The sequence below is a fragment of the Pseudopodoces humilis genome, chromosome 1 (genome assembly GCF_049639895.1).
Source record: "Pseudopodoces humilis isolate 2021_Gansu_Grassland_sample_001 chromosome 1, ASM4963989v1, whole genome shotgun sequence".
Taxonomy (NCBI): domain Eukaryota; kingdom Metazoa; phylum Chordata; class Aves; order Passeriformes; family Paridae; genus Pseudopodoces; species Pseudopodoces humilis.
In genome coordinates this window covers 72,179,079-72,198,436 of record NC_142200.1, presented here as the reverse complement: position 1 = coordinate 72,198,436, position 19,358 = coordinate 72,179,079, and the positions used below count along the sequence as shown (strand labels likewise).

General features: G+C 38.5%; 1 protein-coding gene across 1 annotated transcript; it reads left to right on the top strand.

Moving 5' to 3' along the window:
* The first annotated feature begins 523 nt into the window (after nucleotides 1-523).
* On the top strand, nucleotides 524-18,658 carry LOC102102465 (carboxymethylenebutenolidase homolog). Its single transcript, XM_005531714.3, has 9 exons — nucleotides 524-938; nucleotides 3,043-3,111; nucleotides 4,155-4,263; nucleotides 10,037-10,104; nucleotides 13,356-13,569; nucleotides 14,204-14,311; nucleotides 16,163-16,305; nucleotides 16,691-16,782; nucleotides 18,367-18,658. The coding sequence occupies exons 5-9, from the start codon at nucleotides 13,364-13,366 to the stop codon at nucleotides 18,544-18,546; spliced, it is 729 nt and encodes a 242-aa protein (XP_005531771.1). The 5' UTR covers nucleotides 524-938; nucleotides 3,043-3,111; nucleotides 4,155-4,263; nucleotides 10,037-10,104; nucleotides 13,356-13,363; the 3' UTR covers nucleotides 18,547-18,658.
* Nucleotides 18,659-19,358: the final 700 nt, after the last annotated feature.

Below are 19,358 nucleotides of genomic sequence, written 5' to 3'. Positions count from 1 at the left end.
GGCGGGGGGAGGGTCGCGACCCCTCACTCACTCCTCCGCACCTCCGTCTCCCTCAGCAACCTGAATTCTAATTACATGTCTAACCGCACCGCCTCTCACCGCGCTCATGTTGCCTATCCAGTACCGATCTACGTCCGCGGCTTCCCGCGCCCAGATCCGCTCCGCCGGCTCCAAAGCCCCTTGCCCGCAGGGGGTCCCTGTTTGAAGCGCCAGATATTGAGCGACCACCAGCTTTTTCACGACTCTTCACAGAAGTAAAAGTGAACGCTGTTTATTTCTATCTTTAGCACACCTTTTATAGGGTTCTACAGGGTCCGCAGGCTAAACAAGTTACTATTGGCTAATACACACAGGTTTACATTTTTTCTCCTGTACACAAGGAAATTGTTTTGCTTTACTCTCTCTTCTGCAGGAAGGTTTCAAGGACTTTAGCCTTTAATATCACGACTGATTTCAAAGACTGGTTTGTGCAGACAGGCCTTTACTAATATATAGAATATAGCAACTAATATATAGAATATAATCACCGCAATAACATTCAGTGATTTTTTGGTATAAATCTGTGAAATTCTATGCAAAATGCTAACTTCTGAAATGTCCTGTCTGCAGTATCAAGCAGTCTGAAGCCAAGAGGAAAGAGATATGCTTTAGCTCTCCACCCGGAAGGGGATAGGGGGCAAGAAGGGATACAGGAGTACTTCAGAACTGACACACCAAATGGACTCATACAAGGAGTCAGTTGTGTGAGTCTGAACATAAAGGATGGGAGCTAGTCCAGCAGCATGTCAGCCCAGCCCTACGGGGCAGCATGCCTGTGTGAATCGATGTGTTCTCACCAGCAGGCTGCACCTTGCAATAACAGAAGAAAGTCCCAGAGGCCAAGAGAGGTGACCCAGAACTCCCCAATTCATCTGAGCTACAAGGATCTGTGAATGTAGGTGAGTTGGAAATCTGTACATCAAGAAGTGCTTGTGCTTGATTTTCTATGACAGATTTTCTCACTGCAGTCCAAAACTTGGGGTTGAAAGTGTATACTTATGTTAAATACTCTGATTTAGCTATGTTAACACATCTTTAATGATTATATCTGAAATATTCTTAAACCTGCTGCATGCTTCAGATTGGCATGTAGATTTTGTATGTGGAATTAATTCCAGAGCAGCTATCGCAACCAAGAAAAGGTGTGTGTCTTGAAGATCCATGAGAAGGAAGACATTAAAAATCTCTTTTTGTTTTTGAAAACCCATATTTATAACATGCAGATCAGTAATGTCCTATGGTTTAGTACCATATGTAATCACAGATATTTAATAAGATTCTTTGCCTACTACTAATATGACCATATTTTAATGAAAACTGAAAGCTGAAAGTTATAAGTTCTCACTCACCTGGATCCCTTGTACTTAGAAATTTGCCACATATATTTAGTGCTGTGCTCACAAACAAATCAAAGCTCCCCCTGGAGCCCAGGGAATCAAATCACTGGGACCTTGGTCAAATGCTGTGTGTTGTAGGACTGGGACCTGTACTGGCTTGGCTCTTCTGAGCTTTAGTTGAACATTGCTTCTTCTTCAGCATCCTAGTCATGTTTGAGTTTTTTAAATCTGGAGATAACAAACTGGAAAACCCCATATATTTCTTGTTTTCATAATAAAAATCAGAAAATCATGTTTTCTTCTTTGTAAAATTTGCATTTAAGATAAACAGAGAGCCATTTAATGGAGAGTCATTTAGTACAAGAGCAAAGGAAGTTACAAGTGTGATGAAGAGGTTATAGTTATTGATTTTCAGCTGCTGTCGGGAGAACATTGAAAGAAGAATTCCTTGAAAAGATACCATACCTAAAGAGAAGAATTCCTAACAAGCTTTTAAAGAAGTATGCAGATTCTCTGGGAGGTTTCCAAGAGTAATCAACACAACTACCAATAGTTCGGCTGCCTGAAAGAATATAAACACAGCAAAGATTACTTTGAAGTGTACCCAGGTGAAATGTGCAAGATCTAGACTGCATTTAGGGAAGCCAGTTGTTTCCCAAACTTCACAAAATCTTTTTATCCCATCAAAGCAGGAAACAAAAATAGGCTTCTTAACAAACTTTAATTATAACAGCATCTTGCATGGTAATCAAGAGCCTTAATTACCACACCAAGAAGGAGCCTGTTGTTTAATTTCTGATTTTCTGTTTACATAATTCACAAGTTCATTTTGGAGTGTGTAGTTTCATTGCTTCTGAGTCAGTCCATGCTTACTACTTGCTCTCAATTCACATATGTAATTGTCCTTGGAAATTCATTTAGCTCTCAGAGGTTTAAGTTTGAAAATATTGGCATTTATGTCCTTTCTCACAGGAAAGAACTTATCAAGATTGTTGAATAACATACAGCAATATTTGGGCTCAGCTAAATCATGGGGTTTAACTCTAGAGAAATTGAAATGACCTAGTGATTATTTTAGGATAAATATGCATCATCAGAAAAATCCACATATTCAAAGTTCAGTTTTGGGGACACTTTTGAAGAAATTTCTGCAGGCAGCAATTTCTGCCTAAAACTAGAGAGGGAGTGTTTGAATAGCTCACAGTACAATAGTATTTGACTGTAGTGAGAGGAATCAGGTTTCTGTTTCTGGCTCACATAAAAACAGAAGTGGCTGTACCAAGGCAGAGTCTTCTAGAGAAGACAGAAGTCAAGAAACTGCCATGTGAGTATGGCAGTTTCTGCTCAAATGAGCATGGTGGAGCACTAGCTTGAGCACAGATCTTTGACCCAGCACATTTATGTTAAATCTTCAGGTCTACACTGAAAGCATATATCTTAGGTAGAAAGTCCTTTCAGAACTGGCCTGTCCAAGACTTCCTCTCACAACATTACTCCCACCTGCTTTATATCTGTTTTATCTTTTCTATGGACATTGAGACAAATGCTTCTCATGAATGTCAGTCTATCATTCATGAGAAAGAGTATGTGATGGTAGAGACACGCTATGAATTCCTTCTTCAGAGGAGATAACTAATTTCCCTTTTTTCCTTCCCTCTCTATCCAGATTACAAGCCAGAAGGTGATCCACACCCTGGAGAACTTGTTCATTTAATGTATCTGGACTTATTAAAAGGTTTGTGCACAAGGAAAAGAAACACACTGGAGTCTAGCTTGGAAGAAGCAAGTGGTGATTTCACTCAAAAAAATTGGTCTCACCTCCTGCTGGAATCCAAAATAAAAGCCTCTCTGACCTCCTCAGAGAAAGGAAAGAATTAAAATATATTAAACCATAGATATAGAGTAAAACTGTAGGCTTTAGTTTTAAGTAGATAAAGATATAGCTTAAGTGCCCTAAGAGTTTGTGTTAGCTAGTGAAAAGCCTTATCACACAGTTTAAAGTTCAGTTCAAGTTGAATCTGTGAAGGATAGTATCACTGAACTTTAAACTGAGTAATAAGGCTTTTCGTTAGCTAACACAGACTCTTAGGGCACTTAAGATATATTTTTACTTACTTAAATCTAAAACATACACTTTTACTCTATATCTATGGTTTAATATATTTTAATTCTTTTCTCTCTCTGAGGAGCTCAGAGAGGCTTTTATTTTGGATTCCAACAACCTCCCCAGGCAAACTTACAAACAAACCAGGAGTTCTAGGGAAGTTAATAAGTTTTATGCAGACTTTGGGTCTCTTTGAAGAGGAAGGTGACTGGGGATTTGATTTCAGCTTGAGGCTTTGGATTTGGATTGGCTTTTCTCCCTGAACCAGGAGAACAGGCTGTAGTGATCACTTGAGCTTGTCCTGAGGTCTAAACTGCAGCTCAAGGCAGGTCTTTGGAAGGAATCTGCCTTATAGTACCTGCCTTGTCAAATAAAAACAGGTTATCATCTCTGCAGCTTCCAGGGAATAAAAGGAAAATCAAAGCACCTTAGAGATGAACCTTGTAAAGGATTGAATAAGGTGGGCCTAAACGTTTTGTGTCATGGCCTGTAACACCTCAGCTCTCTGCAATCTCATTGTGGGTCTATCAGGAAACTGTGATACAATTTTGAGACCAGAAGGAAGCAGCATGCTAGAAATTGTGAAGTCTGGAAGTGCTAAAATCAGCTTTTTAGAGCAAATCTGATCAGGCCTTGAATTTCCTGCTTAAGCTTGTGTTTTCTACTTCCTGTAGCATCCAGTTTGAAACTCGCTAGTTCACAACCAAGCTGTGGAAGAGCAAGCCTGGGAGTTCAGTCTTGGCTTTGGCACACACAGTGCTAGCAAACGTTTGAACTGACCAGGTAAGCAGGGGAAGAGAACCTCTTCCACTCCATAATATTTGATGCCACAAGCATCTGAACCAGGTAGGGTGGGAAGTGACTGCAGTCTAGTTGCACTACCTGGCCCAAGAGCTTCCTTCCCCGTGTGATGCACATTGCCTGTGTGCCTTCCTCTACTTGCACTGGGCTGGCTCCCTTTCTGTCTGGACCCCTTTTATCTTCTGAGATGCTCCATTACATGTTTACAGCAGCTCAGAGAGTCTTAGAAACTCATTTTGTTCAACTGGCACAGACTTAGAATAGTGCCAGCACAGTCTCAACCATTTGCAGGATTACACCAAAATGTTGTTTTTTTTCTGCTAGGGTAAAGTTCATTATCTCATTTTAGAAAAAGGGTGAGACAGGTGCTTTCTGCAAACATATTTAATAAAGCCCCTTGATTGCTCTGAATTATGTATGGTAATTATCTTGTTATATAATTAGAAGATCTTCTATATACTTTCCTTAAACCTGTTGCTTTGATGTTGCACTTGGGTGTCTGTATTACTTTCTGGGATGCAGTCCAAAGCTGTCTGGATACATTCCAAGATTACTAATGCACAGACATATTTGCAAAACAGGACTTTTAAAGTCAAGCAAACATGGGTAAAAGTTTTTTTCCTGGCACTCTGTTTAAAGTTTTGGAGTTTAAAACACTGATTAGTGTAGAAATCTTCATCAGATTTGTTCAATATTCAGTGAATGTTGTTTCCCTTTCTGTAGTTAGGAAAAAAACAACTAAAGGTTCATCTGAAAGATGTATAACCTGTGGGGGATCATATGCTGGTGGAAATTTTGGGGTCCTCCTGGCTTTAGAAAGAATGTCTTAGAAAATCTCAGCCAAATGAAACTGTTCAAGTGTATGCTGGGAGTTTACAGAGGAGAAGCCAGATTTCTACACATGAAAGTTACCTCCTCTGAAAATTAAAATAAATTCTGTGGGCACAAGGTGTGTACTTTTTGTCCAGGACAGCTTATTTTTACTGAAGACTGAAGTAGTATTTACATCTCCGTGCAAATATGACCTCAATTACAAGGAAAAAAATAATTCCCTTCCAGCTGATTAATCCCAGAAATTTTCTGAAACAAAATAAGCATTAGATGAGTTTTGTATGAGACAACACATACCAAATAAAGAAACAGAAAAAAAAAAATGTAAAAGGACCTATGCCCTGGAATAAAACTGAAAAAAAAATCATATATCTTTTTAAATCAACATTTTATAGGAAAAAATCTTATATATAAAAAATTATAAATAATTAAAAAATATAAATACAAAATGCAGTTTCAATGACTAAACACATTGAATTAATTCATCATTGAAAGTAATATTCTGAGTTATTATATTCTATTATATTAATATTGTAGTGGATAACTGAAAAAAAAAGAAGTGTTTTTTAGTAATTACTGGTTTTCAAATTTTTGTTGTTTTAGACAAGACTAAATATCTAGTTAGAAAAAGACAATAAATATTCTTAAGTTATGCGCAAAATAGATGTTTAGTTTCTTAGAGAAGGAAATCAGCCCTTAGTCCATGCAATTATCCATGTACTCTTAATTGTATTGACTTGCTCGTATCTGCATTTATGGTGTTCAGTGAAAAACAGATATCACCTTTGATCTGAGGTACCTGTTTTTCAGCCATTTTTCCAAAGTGTAGTATTTCCCCTGTATGCTGTTATTAATATTCATTAATATAATTTGGAATAATTTGCCTTGTACTGAAATTCCATTGAAAGTGTTCCTTAATAAAGTGAAGAGCTACTGAATAACCTAGAAACACCTGGACAGTGATAAGTAATTTTAATACCCCTCTTTGCATGTCATGCACAATATTAGAATAGATTTCCTGTTATTACTCGGCATAATTAAAGTACTCCACCCAATTTCTATAAAGTTCACAAAGCACACCCTCTGAAATCCCACAAGCTCTTTCAGGAACAATAGAAAATTTGAAAACAAACATTCACAATTTATTTTTAAGTAAAAATTAATCCAGGATAGGTGTAAGAAACACAGAAGCTGTTGGGTCAACCAGTTCTACATCGCAAACTAGCAACATACCTATGGAAAACTATAATTTGAAGATCATCCTTCTGCCTCTGTGGTGGAAGTCATAATATCAATTTTAGTTAGATAAGTACTTACATGCTCTCAGAGCTGACTCTAGCCTACCCCAGAAAAACCTTGGAACATTAAAAGGGATAACCAGAAACCAATTGAAACTAGTGGCTTCAAATAACTTACATAAATGGAACAGAGTGAAACAGGAGGAAGAAGGGGTGGATGCAATGGGGAGATGGCCAAAGGGAGAGATGATGACAGATTTAGCCTATTATTTTTTAGCAGCAAATAAAATTATAAGGGCGTGGAAGCATGGTGAGAGATGTGAAGATTTATGGTGAAGAAGCAGCAATCACCCTGGTCCTGGTGCCCTGTGAGGAGCAGCGGGTTCTCTGATCAGTGTAGGGAACATGGTCATGCCTGCCAACAATGCAATGATGAAGCAGATAAGGTCATTCACTCCCACAGAGGACAGACTTAGGAGCCTTTCTTCTTAGACACATTGGAAAGCATGGGAAAGAGTGGGAATATGGCTCACTACTAACCAAATCAGACAATTCCTTGGAGAATTTTTGTAATGCTCCAGGCAAAGGCAGCTGCCAGATTCAGAGTACCATGCTAGGTAAATGGTAATGAACAAAATTTTAAGTGTACAACAAGTTCTTGCTGATGATAAAGAAAGTATCTGTACATGTAAACCTCCTGCCAAGCCTTGATTTGCAATAAGAAGAGCTGGCCTGATTTCCAAGAGTTTTTATTCAAACACTGTCTGGACACCCAGGACAAAAACCTGTAGTATTAAATCAGATTTGTTAAAATATATTTCTTTCCTTCCAAGTGATGACTCAGTAGATAACTTTAGATATGAACCATTTTACTGGATGGAGGGAAAGGAATCAGATTAACATACAGAAAGAAAAAAGCACCAAATCAAGCTCCAAATTACAAGCTCGCTAGTAAGGCTGTCTTTTCAGTGAAGTTTTATTAGAATGAATAGCTATGGTCCCCTCTTGAAGAGATACAAATCCCAAAGAATTCCTGTTGCTAAGAAAGCAGATGTTTGGTACAGAGTTCCCAGTGACATTACAGCTGGCTCTGCAGAGCTGCATTTTGATTCCATCCCACTGTGCCTCTACTATGGACCTTCCCAGGAGCTTCCCCACTGGTTCCTCACAAGGTACCTTGGCAGTGGTAATCCCTTAACAAGGCTGCTATTGCTGGCTGGCACTGTGTAAGAGGAGAGGGGAGCCCTGCTGTCCCTCCTGTCTCGTCTGCAGCTTCTAGCCTGCGATCCTGTCACTTAACAGAGATGCTTTGAACAGGTGTTTTCACAACATAAATACAATATTTGTAATGATTTCAACTTTCTGGCGAGTCTGTTGTTACCAGCAGCACTCCAAATACTGTATGGGGTGACTGTAGATTGGGCATGTTTAAGCCTGCTCATTGGTTTCTCCATGTGAGTGTTTCACTTCTGCACTAGATGCCACCAGAGTACCTACCTTTCTGGGTTTTTAAATATCAGTAGTGATCTGGGAGAGAATACCGTTCTATTTTGCCTCAGGGCAGCAGGCTTGCATGTCATAGGATCTTGTTTCTTTCAGTGACATACAACTAAAATTGCAGCCAACAGTTGTGATGATTAACTTTTGGGCTTTATTCTATGCCCATTTCTATAAAAGCAGGAGGAGCAGTTGGAGAAATATTGGTGCAAGCCTTAAGGAGCAAAAGAAGTCACACCAGCCAAAAACCAGCTGTGTGTCTCAGGTGTATGAGAAATGCCAGCACTGTGTGTTTGAACAAGTATATTTGTTGCGCTCACTCCAATTCTTATTTGTCTTCTTCCTTTTTAGTTTTTCCTTTTTTTTTAACCCTAAAAATAGAAATGTTCATAGCAGACATAAAGAATTAAATGTATAAGTTCCTTGAGACTGTTGGAAGTTCATGGATGCAATGATCTCCATAATCCCGAGTCCATTACAGAGGTGATTGTATCTTACAGGGATAAAGACAGTCTCATCAAGTATAGGAGATCTGAATTATAGAGAGTTTGCAGGTCAAACATAAACACTGTGTGCAGGCAAAAGTTTGCATTAGAGCAGAGTGAGTCCTTTGTTCTCCTTTTACCTTAACCACCCACAAGGCTGGGCACCAAGACAGGGTTTACAGTCATGAGATGTATATGGGATCAGATATATACTTCTGCTAGCCCAGTCTGTTCCAGGGGACTGCAGCTTGGATGAATCCATGTTCTGTGGAGGAAAGGTAGGAAGACAATACTTCAGTCTTGTGGATCTGAGTACAAGACCCACTTGAGTGGGGTTACACAAGGTCAAGCAAGATGCTATTAATATCAAAGTACAAACCAGATCTTTTCAGTCAAGTCTCCCCACACCCTCCCTTGCAACACAAGCAATCTTTTTAATGATTTCTTGTACAATCTTGATGTGCAAATCTACTGATGTGTGTAACAGGACAAACACCCTCCTTCTGGTCATGACAAACCTAAATTTTGGGTTGTGCACAGTTCCCACAGCACAGAGAGGCAGGACTCATTGTGCATTCAGCACAGCATTCATATTACACTCATTGGGTCATCTAGGGTACGACTTATTTTCATTCAAAAAAAGACACCCATGGAGTGTGAATCATACTCTAAATATTGATGGCACTGTGGGAGTGTAGACACCTGGCTGACATGAAGACATCAGCATTGTAAATGTCTGAAGTTTGGTGAACTGAGTCCATCTATCACCTACTTAACATAGTCCTCAGATTATGGTCCCTACCCCACAGAGTACTCCTGAGCATCTACTGGGTGACTGGGGAACTTGTTTGTCATATACACCAAGAATAAAAATTTCTCTACTGATCTTTTTCTCAAAATTACATTATAATTTTCCTTGAGCTCTTTTGTCTCTCTTGTTTGCATACTCCCCACCCTCCAACATGCACACAAACCCAGACCATGTGTACACACAGAGAAAATGAGTGTGTGTCAGACTGAGGGCTAAGTTAATGTTCCTTGCATACAGTGCCATTGTGGAAATAGGAATGGAAAATTTCAGTGAGCCACCACAGACTCAAGTCTTTCTTGCTTTCAAATGCAAGTCTAATCACAAATAACCTGGGACACTTTTCAACTTGTTGAGAATACTTATGGGTGTGGTTGTAATATGTTTAATGTGTGTGCTAAGGAGACTTAGTAAAATTTTCAAGCTGCAAGTTTGCCAGGACAGACTCATCTTAATTTGCCTCAAATTTCATTAGTGACATTTATTATAGTCAAGAAGTATACGAATATTGTTCAAGAAAATGCATCAGCAAACACACCACTAATGCTAAATATCTCAGTTATAAATACTGAAGTCTAAAGCCTCTGCAGTGTCTTGAATGTCTGCATCACACACATCATAGTGTAGTACAGTGTTTGGGTGCATCCTTCATTCTAAGCTCCTTAGATAATAAATAAACGAAAGGTGGAGTAAAGGCAACTGATGTGGAGCCTGCTGCAGACTGCCTCTCTGCATGATCTGTCCCCACCCCTTCCGTTCAGGATGACTCTTGAGTGAAGCCTCTCCTCCTCACTTCCCAATCCCAAAATCTGCAGAAGAGTTGAAGAGCACCTGAAAACTGGATGGGCAGCACCAGGAGCAAAACTGTCAGTAAGAACTGATTTTCTTCTGTTTAGAGAAATCTAGCTGGTGTCCCACCAAGCAGAAGAAGTGAGCTGGGCTGAAACAGGATCCTGCACTCCAGGTATGTGAGGGCAAACTGGTCCATGCAGACTGAGTTGACAGCAGAAAAGGATAACTACTTTACCTGTGCTGAAAGGTTAAAGCTGAAATTGCTAAGCAAATAGATATAGCTCTTTGAAAAGGCATGAGACAATCAGTAAAACCTACTCCTTTAAAGAGACTATTATTTTGGTTTCAGTAAAAAATTGCACAAAGACAAGTATCAAGGGGCAGATAAGATAAAGATAAAGGCTGTCAACTTTAGGAAAGATGAAATATCATTTTGAGTCTTTGCTACAAGCTGTGGTACAGCAATAGTTCTGAGGACACTGATAATTCTATGTTCATCAAGTAGCAAGTTCATATTTAAGGACCGTAATAATTTTTTTCACCGTTATGATAATGAATTTCCATTCTTTTCCTGGATTGCTCTACTGAGACCTTAGCATTGAAATTAAATGCTGCTATAGCTTAAAATGTTATCACTTGACCCAGGAAAAAGGCAGAGATGTCACATCTTGGCATTAGTAGTCCAAGGTCCTGCCAAGAAGCACGGCACTTGGAGATCACGTGCTCATACTCACTTTCTGAGAAGTGGAGATTGTCCTTAGCAGGATCTTTGCCTCTGTTTAACCTCATAGTTTTAAAAGATATTTTTAACCTCACTTTCCAAGCAGAGATTTGTTTTTTCCTGATGAAAATTAAGCAGAATATAACTGTGTGATTTGTTGCTCCTAGAAATGCAATAGTTCGGGTCTATCCTACCACCTTTGGTGGAACCCATCTTTGAGTTGCGTAAATAACTCTCCTCAGTTTTTATGTTACTTGCACTAAAACAATGATATCAAGACACTCAAGGAAGACCACAACCACTGGAGGGAAGGACAAGCTCTTAGAAGCATCTTACTGCTCTTTCTCTTAAGTAGCAGTAGGATTACACAAGATTCATCAATATCTGTGGTTTTCCCCATTAGCAGCAGTAACTTTTCCCCCTGTTCCCACCAGGCCCTGCATCTCATTTGTGTGGCAGCACAGTGATGAGGAGCAGGACATAAAGGTGAGATGCTGCCTGCTTGGAACTGTGCCATGGGGAAAGCAGGAAAAGGAAAAGTGTAATGGCTGAAATTGGTGGGAAGAGGGAATGAGGTGAGACTGGAAAAGTAGGAAATATCCTGGCATGTTGCTTTGCCACACCACATTGCGTGGGACAAAGCAGGCAGGAGCAAATAAAGCTTCTGACTGAACAGGATCCCATCAAACTTCTAAGCAGTTCAGGTGTGGCTGACTATTTATTAATGTTCTCCACTGCCTGGTGCCTGGAAAGGAGCCAGCTGGCTGCGTCTCAGTCAGCACAGGCCAAAGAAATGGTTTCTGGGAAGCAACCAATGGATAGGGAGTAGGCTGGTTCACAACTATTGCATAGGTTAATTCCTCCTAAATAACACTTCCTTGAGGGGGGCACCATAGGTTGTGCCTTTCTGAACAAAATACCACAGTGGAGTAAGACTGTGACTGCCATCTCAGAAGGCAGCAGTCTCAGCTATCTTTATGAGTGCCTGTGGTTTCTTCAGGCAGCCTCCTCTACTTCAACAAGCTAATTCATCTTAGGTTATCAAAAAGAGAGGTAGGAAGCATTTTTGTATGAACAGACCTCTCTCAAGCACTTTCAGGCATTTCAAGCATGGGGGGCTTAAACTAGGAGGCAACCTCTCATGTGTGTCACACCTTCCACTTTCATATAATGCCAAAACAATGGAGGTCTTAATCCTGAAGATCAGGCTACTTCATGCTTCCTAGAACCAAGCGTGACAGATGTTGAGAAAGGTGGGATGAAAATTAACACACGTAATCAATTCTCAGTTATCAGCGCTGGGGATTACTGATGATGAGAGATCATCCATCTCATGGATTTATCTGAATGAACTTGATTAGAGCCGTAAAGCTATGTCTGTGCAGTTCCTGTATGTCTACACCACTATCAGCCAGGGTTATGGTGGTAATCGAGTGTACTTGCTCAAACTGAGTACTGGCCCTGCCAGATCTGGGTGACAGCAGCCCCAGGGTTGGGAGAGGATGGAAAAGAACAGTGTCTGCACTATGCATTGTGGAGGTCGATTATCTTGGGTATAAAGCAGTCTAAATGCATATAAAATATTGATTATTTTCTTGAGCCAGAGTGAATCATGCAAATTGGGAAGTGTTGTGTAGGGCATAAGCAAGCAGTGTCTTTGTGGCATCAACTCTCTATTCTTTAGTCTGTCTGTACCATGGTTCCAAATGTGTCCATATTGCCTTGGCAAAACTTCCCATTACTCTGTGAAATGTAGCCCTCTGCTGCTCTAGTTAATGGAGGGCTGAGGATGGCATGTATTTTTATGAGAATTTCCTGCTCTTCCATGAAGATTAGATAATTTTATGAAGTACATGTTACAATGCAAACTAAAAAAATAGTTTGATGTAGAAATGATGGAGACAGTCATAGTGTATGTGCCTGTGTACTGCATGTCGAAGGACAGTTTCAAAGTCAGTACATGACTAGGAAATGCTACTATTATCACTGTCCCTTCAGACTTAATTGGATTCCTTGTATAGATGCATTGTAACACCACTTTTAATTACAGGATCATAATCTACTTTTTGCACAGAGTCCATTCCAAGCTCCTGACGCAGAGAGTCAGAACAGCTTTTGACATTAATCTGTCTAGCACATCTACTGGCTCATTATCTCTAATTACTACCTTTGGAGAACCATATACTCTCAAATATTCAGAATGAGGCTTGCACATAAGCTCATTTTCTTGCAATCCCTTTCAAGGGCATAGGGGCACATGACATTGGAATCTAGTTTATAAATTTATATTGCAGTTCTTCATTAAATGTGCCCAGTACTTCTGCTCTCAGAAGAGCTGCGATTCTGCTACAGAAAGCACAAATGGGCTACCAGGCACTAGCGCCGAGAGAAGCACTGAACACTACACTTCAATGCAGCAATTGAGTGCTGTGTTCCTTGCAAATTGTTCAGAGAAACCAACTCAGGATTCCCCATGAAGACATGCGTTATGGCTCCACGCCTCAGAAGAGAGTGACATCAGAAGCCATAGTGCTTCACACCAGTGCTGACAGAACCACATGGCAGCAAAACAAATGTGACATGAGTGTCAAGACCTACATATGCAGGTTGTTTGTAATTTGATAACTATTTTTGTTAACAAATTATTTTTATATTCTTGCTATCTTTTACTTCTTCTCTTTTTATTTTTTTTTTTTTATTAGGTTTTCAAATGGCCGATCCTTTTCTATATAATACTGGAGAAAGATCTCACTATGGGTGCCTTGGACATGAAGTACAAATTGAGTACCTTAAGGCATATGTTTGTAGACCATCTTTTTCCACGGACAAAGCTGTGATTGTGGTCCATGATGTATTTGGATGGCGGTTCCCAGATATTAGATACATAGTCGATTTGATGGCAGCTCATGGATATATGTAAGCAATTTTCTTTCCTATCTTCCCCTTAAATGCACTGATAGATCACGAGGCCCAAAGCTAGGCATGGCATATAATGTTTTCAATACACATAAGACAACCATACCATTTCAGTCTGAGCAAATAAAAGAGAAAATGGACACAATATATCCATGGAGCCACCAAAGCTACTAAAACTGACCCAGGAAAAATGGGCCTGACCTGAGCACAAAGGCACAAGGAGTTTTGAAGTGCCTGTGTTTGTGTTTATGAAGCAGTGTGGGTGATCTAAAGAGAAGCAGTGGTATCTATTTTAAGTTGAATAAGCTTTGCAGAACCAAACTTTTTTTAACATTTTCTTTAGCTTGTAACAGTAAAGAGGTATATATGTGTTTATATAGTATCAGGAGGATTGTTTAATCCCATTATTTTTGTATTGTGTCTAAGGAAACAATGGACATTTATTTGTAGGGTTTTGTTTGTTTGTTTGTTTGTTTGTTTTCCATACAAAGACAAACTTTTAACTAGTTGATTTCCAGAATAGGATGAGTAAAACATGATCATGTAGATGTGTACTCTGGACTAGAAGATATTAGGAGACATTTAGACATCCACAGATTCAATGAAAATTGACTGAATTCCATATCTCACACAGAACTATCTGCCCAGACTTCTTCAAGGGGACAGAACCCTGGAAATCTACTGATCATTGGGCTGACTTTCCCGACTGGATGAAAAATCATGATCCTATGAAAGCAGACAGGTAAGATATGTATTTGTACTTGAACTTTAAAAAGCATCGAGCAAACAAGGAGAATCTATATGAAATGTTAGAAGTGGCACCTCACAGCAGGGCAAGCTGGTTGCACAACCAGTTTCTTATTCTGGGTGATTCTTCTGTGGTCCTGGGCACTGTCTTGGATGGGATTTGAAAAGGATCATCTCCTCTGTCTATCACTCTGCTTATTGTCCCTATCTTGTTTTCCTGAGCCCTTTTCTGACTATGTTATACTGGCCACACAGGCTCACGGTGTTTCATAGGCTATGAAATACCCAACACTCTCACTCACAAGTGCTGATTCTGTGCCCAGTTCCTCAAGATAAAGTGGAAAATTCTTCTACAACTGCAAATGTTATCTGCCAATTGTCACATGCCCATCCTGCTTTCTGCCTTGCAGATTATGATAGGTACTGATGAGATTGTTCTGGGCATTACAACATAAAAATTTGCTAGACTGTCCAAAACCTAAGATACATCCAATCAACAGCACTATTTTTTCAGTGTGAAATAGAGGGATCATTATCTGTATAACCTAATAATGCCTGTAACAGGGCTTCCCTGAATTATGGGAGGCATTGCTATTTCTTCAGCATCTCTCACCACAGCTCAAAATGATGATGATAATTCAGATGATAATGAAGCAATGACACCCTATTATTCAGTTGCCATCCTGCAAGCCACAAATATTCTTCTGACTCTGTCCAGAAATTCAACAGCCACAGTCTCTCTTCAGTGTCTCTCAGCACACTTTTTGACCTATAATTCCAGAGCCTGTGAACAAATTTTTGAAAAGACAAATGACTAACAACTATAAATAATCCTACTCCACAAAGGAGCAGATATGTGAGCAGTGTCTTAAAAAATTAAGCTCTCAGGACATGCCTTTGCTCTCTTCTGAGGTATCACTTGTAGGTGAACATTCCAGTTCAGATCTATTGCTGTTTCAGAGAACATGAAACCAAACATACACATGACTTTCAAACAAACCAAATCTGAGAGAGCACGGCCACAGGCCTAGGGCACAATGTCCTCTCATGTCACTCTCATACTGGGTTTTTCTTGATCAGCCTAACCACACCTGAATGACCATACAATTCTACTGAATGTTTAAAAATCTAGTTAATAGTTTATGAACTCTGCATTTAAACTTAATTTAAAACTGTAGGTAATGAAGAAATAAAATTGAGACCTCAGAAGTCAGCAGTCTAAAAAAATTTACTTGTTCACACCCACAATAAAAATATTTTTCATGTTTTTTTTCATTGCACCTCATGCCAAAGTTATTTTTTTAAACATTTAAACATAGTTATTGACAACATAATTTGAGTAATTGCTACTTTAGCTTAATATTCTTGCATGTGGGCTCTGTAAGATATTTTAGTATTAACTCATGTAACAGGAATGACATAGGAAAAATCTTTATCTAAATAAGTGAACTTGGTAGAGATAGTACAGTGAAGCTTATCTATTCCTACAGTCCATAATGCAAGATGTTGTTCTACTTGCAGATATGTCTTGTCTTTAGTTGTCCTGTCCTAGACAAAGTAATTCAAATAAAAATTTACTAATTTTGAAAACAAAGGAGCAGGTGACAATTCAAGTAAGTATTTAAGTGCCTACACATGTACTTCCCTAAACTAGGACCAGAGATATTAACTCTCATTTAATAGTAGAAGCCACTGCTCTAGCCTGAAATGTGATTTTTAAAGAAATCTCTGTTTTAAATTATTGAAGGTGCAGACACAGAAAAAATACCATGTATGTATACCATTGAATTGTCAAGTATTGGTTCTGCAATAGATTCCTTAGTTTACTTTTCTTTATATATCTTAGGGAAGCTGATGTTGTCTTGAAGTATCTAAAGGAGCAATGCGGTGCAAAGAAGATTGGTATCGTTGGGTTTTCCTGGGGTGGAATGGCAGTACATCACTTGATGCTGAAAAATCCTCAATTAACCGCTGGGGTGTCCCTCTATGGTAGTGTAGAACACACGTGAAAACTTATATGGGTTCACATGACTATGCATAGTTTGTAATAGTACTTATCATTTGCAACAATTTCTATAAATACTCAACTCAAAGGTGAGTTTCAGATTTTAATTATAGTTACTTCAGCAATAGGCTATATTGATATAAAAATATTAAGGATACTGTAAACAAAAAAAAAAATCATTCCTTGTTTTAGGAGGGCAGGGAAATATGCTTTCCAAATGCTTATTCTCCATCCAAGTACCCACTCTCCTGATCTAAGTAATGTACCTAATAAGTAAACTTAAATAGAAACGTTCTCTTTTAATTTGTAATTTATCTCGTAGGAACGCTAACCTCACTAATCAACTCAATGTTTCTCAAAACATTATAGGAATAGTTAGAGACTCTGAAGAAAGATACAGTTTACTAAATCCCACATTTTTCATTTTTGGTGAGAAAGACCACACTATTTCTTTGGACCAGGTAAGTTGTTGTTCTGGAAAGATTTCTTTTTCCATAGTTCATTTATCCTACACAGAAATCCTTGTTAGAAACCATTTTCATACACAAAAAATTAGACAGGTTGAATGGTTCTGTTTATATTTCAACTTCCCTTCTATCTTATTTAGGTTATTCAAAGCTTCTTTTATGAGGTAAGAAATACAGTAAAGAACAGTCATCAGTCTCTGAGTGGCTAGATAAGAGGCATGTGAAATTGGGCAGGGATATCCAACTTGGTAGAAGCCAAGCATCTCAAAAACTTGCATACTACTGCTATGGGTGAGAAATCAGGTAGCTAAACCACTGAATTTGGACACTGAATGGAGAAAAAGAGTAGTTTCAGTTTAGTAACTGAACTTTCTAGTAATGGGGACCAATGACTAACTGCTTTTGCTACAAGAAAACAAAATTAACTGTGTCAAAAGAGTGGGCATGAATTTTCGCTGAGACAACAACTTGCAGACTCAAATGTTTTGCCATCTATGTTCTGATATAACCCCTACTGGAAGCATATATGAGAGACTGGATAAATATATGGGTAGGAAACTGGTGCCCTCTTCTGTGCATAAATTCTTTTTCTTCAGTGACAAGGATAACGTACCACCTCTAGCACAGTTTGTTTTTTTAGGGTAGGGTCTGACTGGAGAACTGATAGTGTGCTCTGGGAATGCAGAAGTCATTCAATATTTACTTCTAACTGCATGTTAATCTATACCACATAAGTGTCTCCTTTGCAGAGGAAAACAAATCCTTCACTCCCTGTCCTTATTTTATGGCGAGTCTTTCTCCCAGGGGCACAGTTTTGGTAAATGCATTTTTTCTGTTGTGTTACACATTGAAACCACACCTTTTCTCCTGAAGCTTTCTTTCTGTGCAGATTGTATAAGTAAAAATTCCTGCATTAAAAAAAAAAAAATCCAATCCTCAAATACATAGTTTACTGAAATAAAGGGCTCCATATAAAAAACAACAAACTAAAATAACAAAAAAATCCATGAAATAAATTACAATACTCTCTAATCTGCACAACTGGGTAGAAGTAAGCTTGTGGGGCAAAATAAGTGTTCATTCTTCTATTTTCTGACTTCTAATGGAAATAAGCACAAACTGTGCCAGCAGATGTATATGGGCACATAAACACATACATAGTACATTGTATGTATACCAATCACCAAAACACTGTGCAAGAGCAATGTCTTTTTATTGTTCAGTAAACTGAAAGAAAAAAGCCCTCCATGTTTTCTTAAAATCTGTTACTAAACCTATCAAAATGTTTTGGACTGATGGTCATTAAGATTTATGGAATATGTTCTCTCAAGATCAGAGCTTCAAGTGTAGGTTACAAGCCTGAGAGTCTGAGCAGAAACACACCTATTCCTTTACGGCAATGAGATTTACCAAACCATCTTTGCTGCAACTGTTGAAGTTCTTAGACTTACCCATACTTTAAAAAAATGTTTCAGTCTTACACCCAAAGAGGCATTTTCTCTATGAGAAAGAGCAAATTTGGAAAACTTAAAAAAACTCATAATATAATGGAAAAATTGTTTCGTTTTTTTTTAACAGATCTTCTTATTGGAGGACAAGCTGAAACAGTATTGTAAAGTTCCATATAAAATTAAAGTTTATCCTGGACAAGTTCATGGGTTTGCACAACTGAAGCCAGAAGATATGAAACCTGATGATAAACCTTATATTGAAGAAGCTAGAAGGGATATGATTGATTGGATCAAAATGTTTGTTTGACAATAGAAGAAAGAAATGTTAGACTTCAAGATCAGTGATTGATTTAATTTGAGCGAAGAAAACAGCCAAGGGAAAAATATCTCATTTTGAAAGTTGTCATAAAATAAAATAGGAACATTTTAATTTATAGCTTTAAATTTTTTTTGACAATATTTACGGAAGATTGTGGCATAGAAGTCAGACTAAAGGATAATTAGGCATTAAAAAGTTTTCTTGCTTTTTATTTGCTTCATTATTTTACATTATGACTTTGTTAGTCATGATAGTGTTTATCCATTTTTCTTTGCTAGTAAGCATGATTTCATTATGACTTGAGTAATTTCAAGCTTTATTTTGGTATGATGATGGGTGGTCATAAGTATTCATATGGAAGTACCCTGGGTTTGCATGCAGACATTTTCTTTTATTATCTACAAAGTATTTTTCTCAGTTGTACTGGGCAGAATTTCCCATGCATGAAACAAACACTTGACTATACTAAGGAGTTAGGAAGAAATGATGTTGTTAAGTGACACCCTCCAGGTATTCCCTTGGCAATATTGAGAAGGCTATGGCTAGTATTCCTTCATCTACATCAAAGAAAAACATAAACAATCCCTCCCATGGAAGTAACCCAGACACAAACACTGCATAAATAGTGGGTTTGATGTCATGGCGAAATTGTGCTGATCAGGCACAGGGTTCATGCAATCCTGATTACAGTTTTTGCTTCACATGATATCCTTGTTCCTCTCTCAAGTTCTTCCCCTTTATCACTCTCATATCCTCTCAACAACATAACTTAAAAACAAAAATAAGCATCCCCATGTACA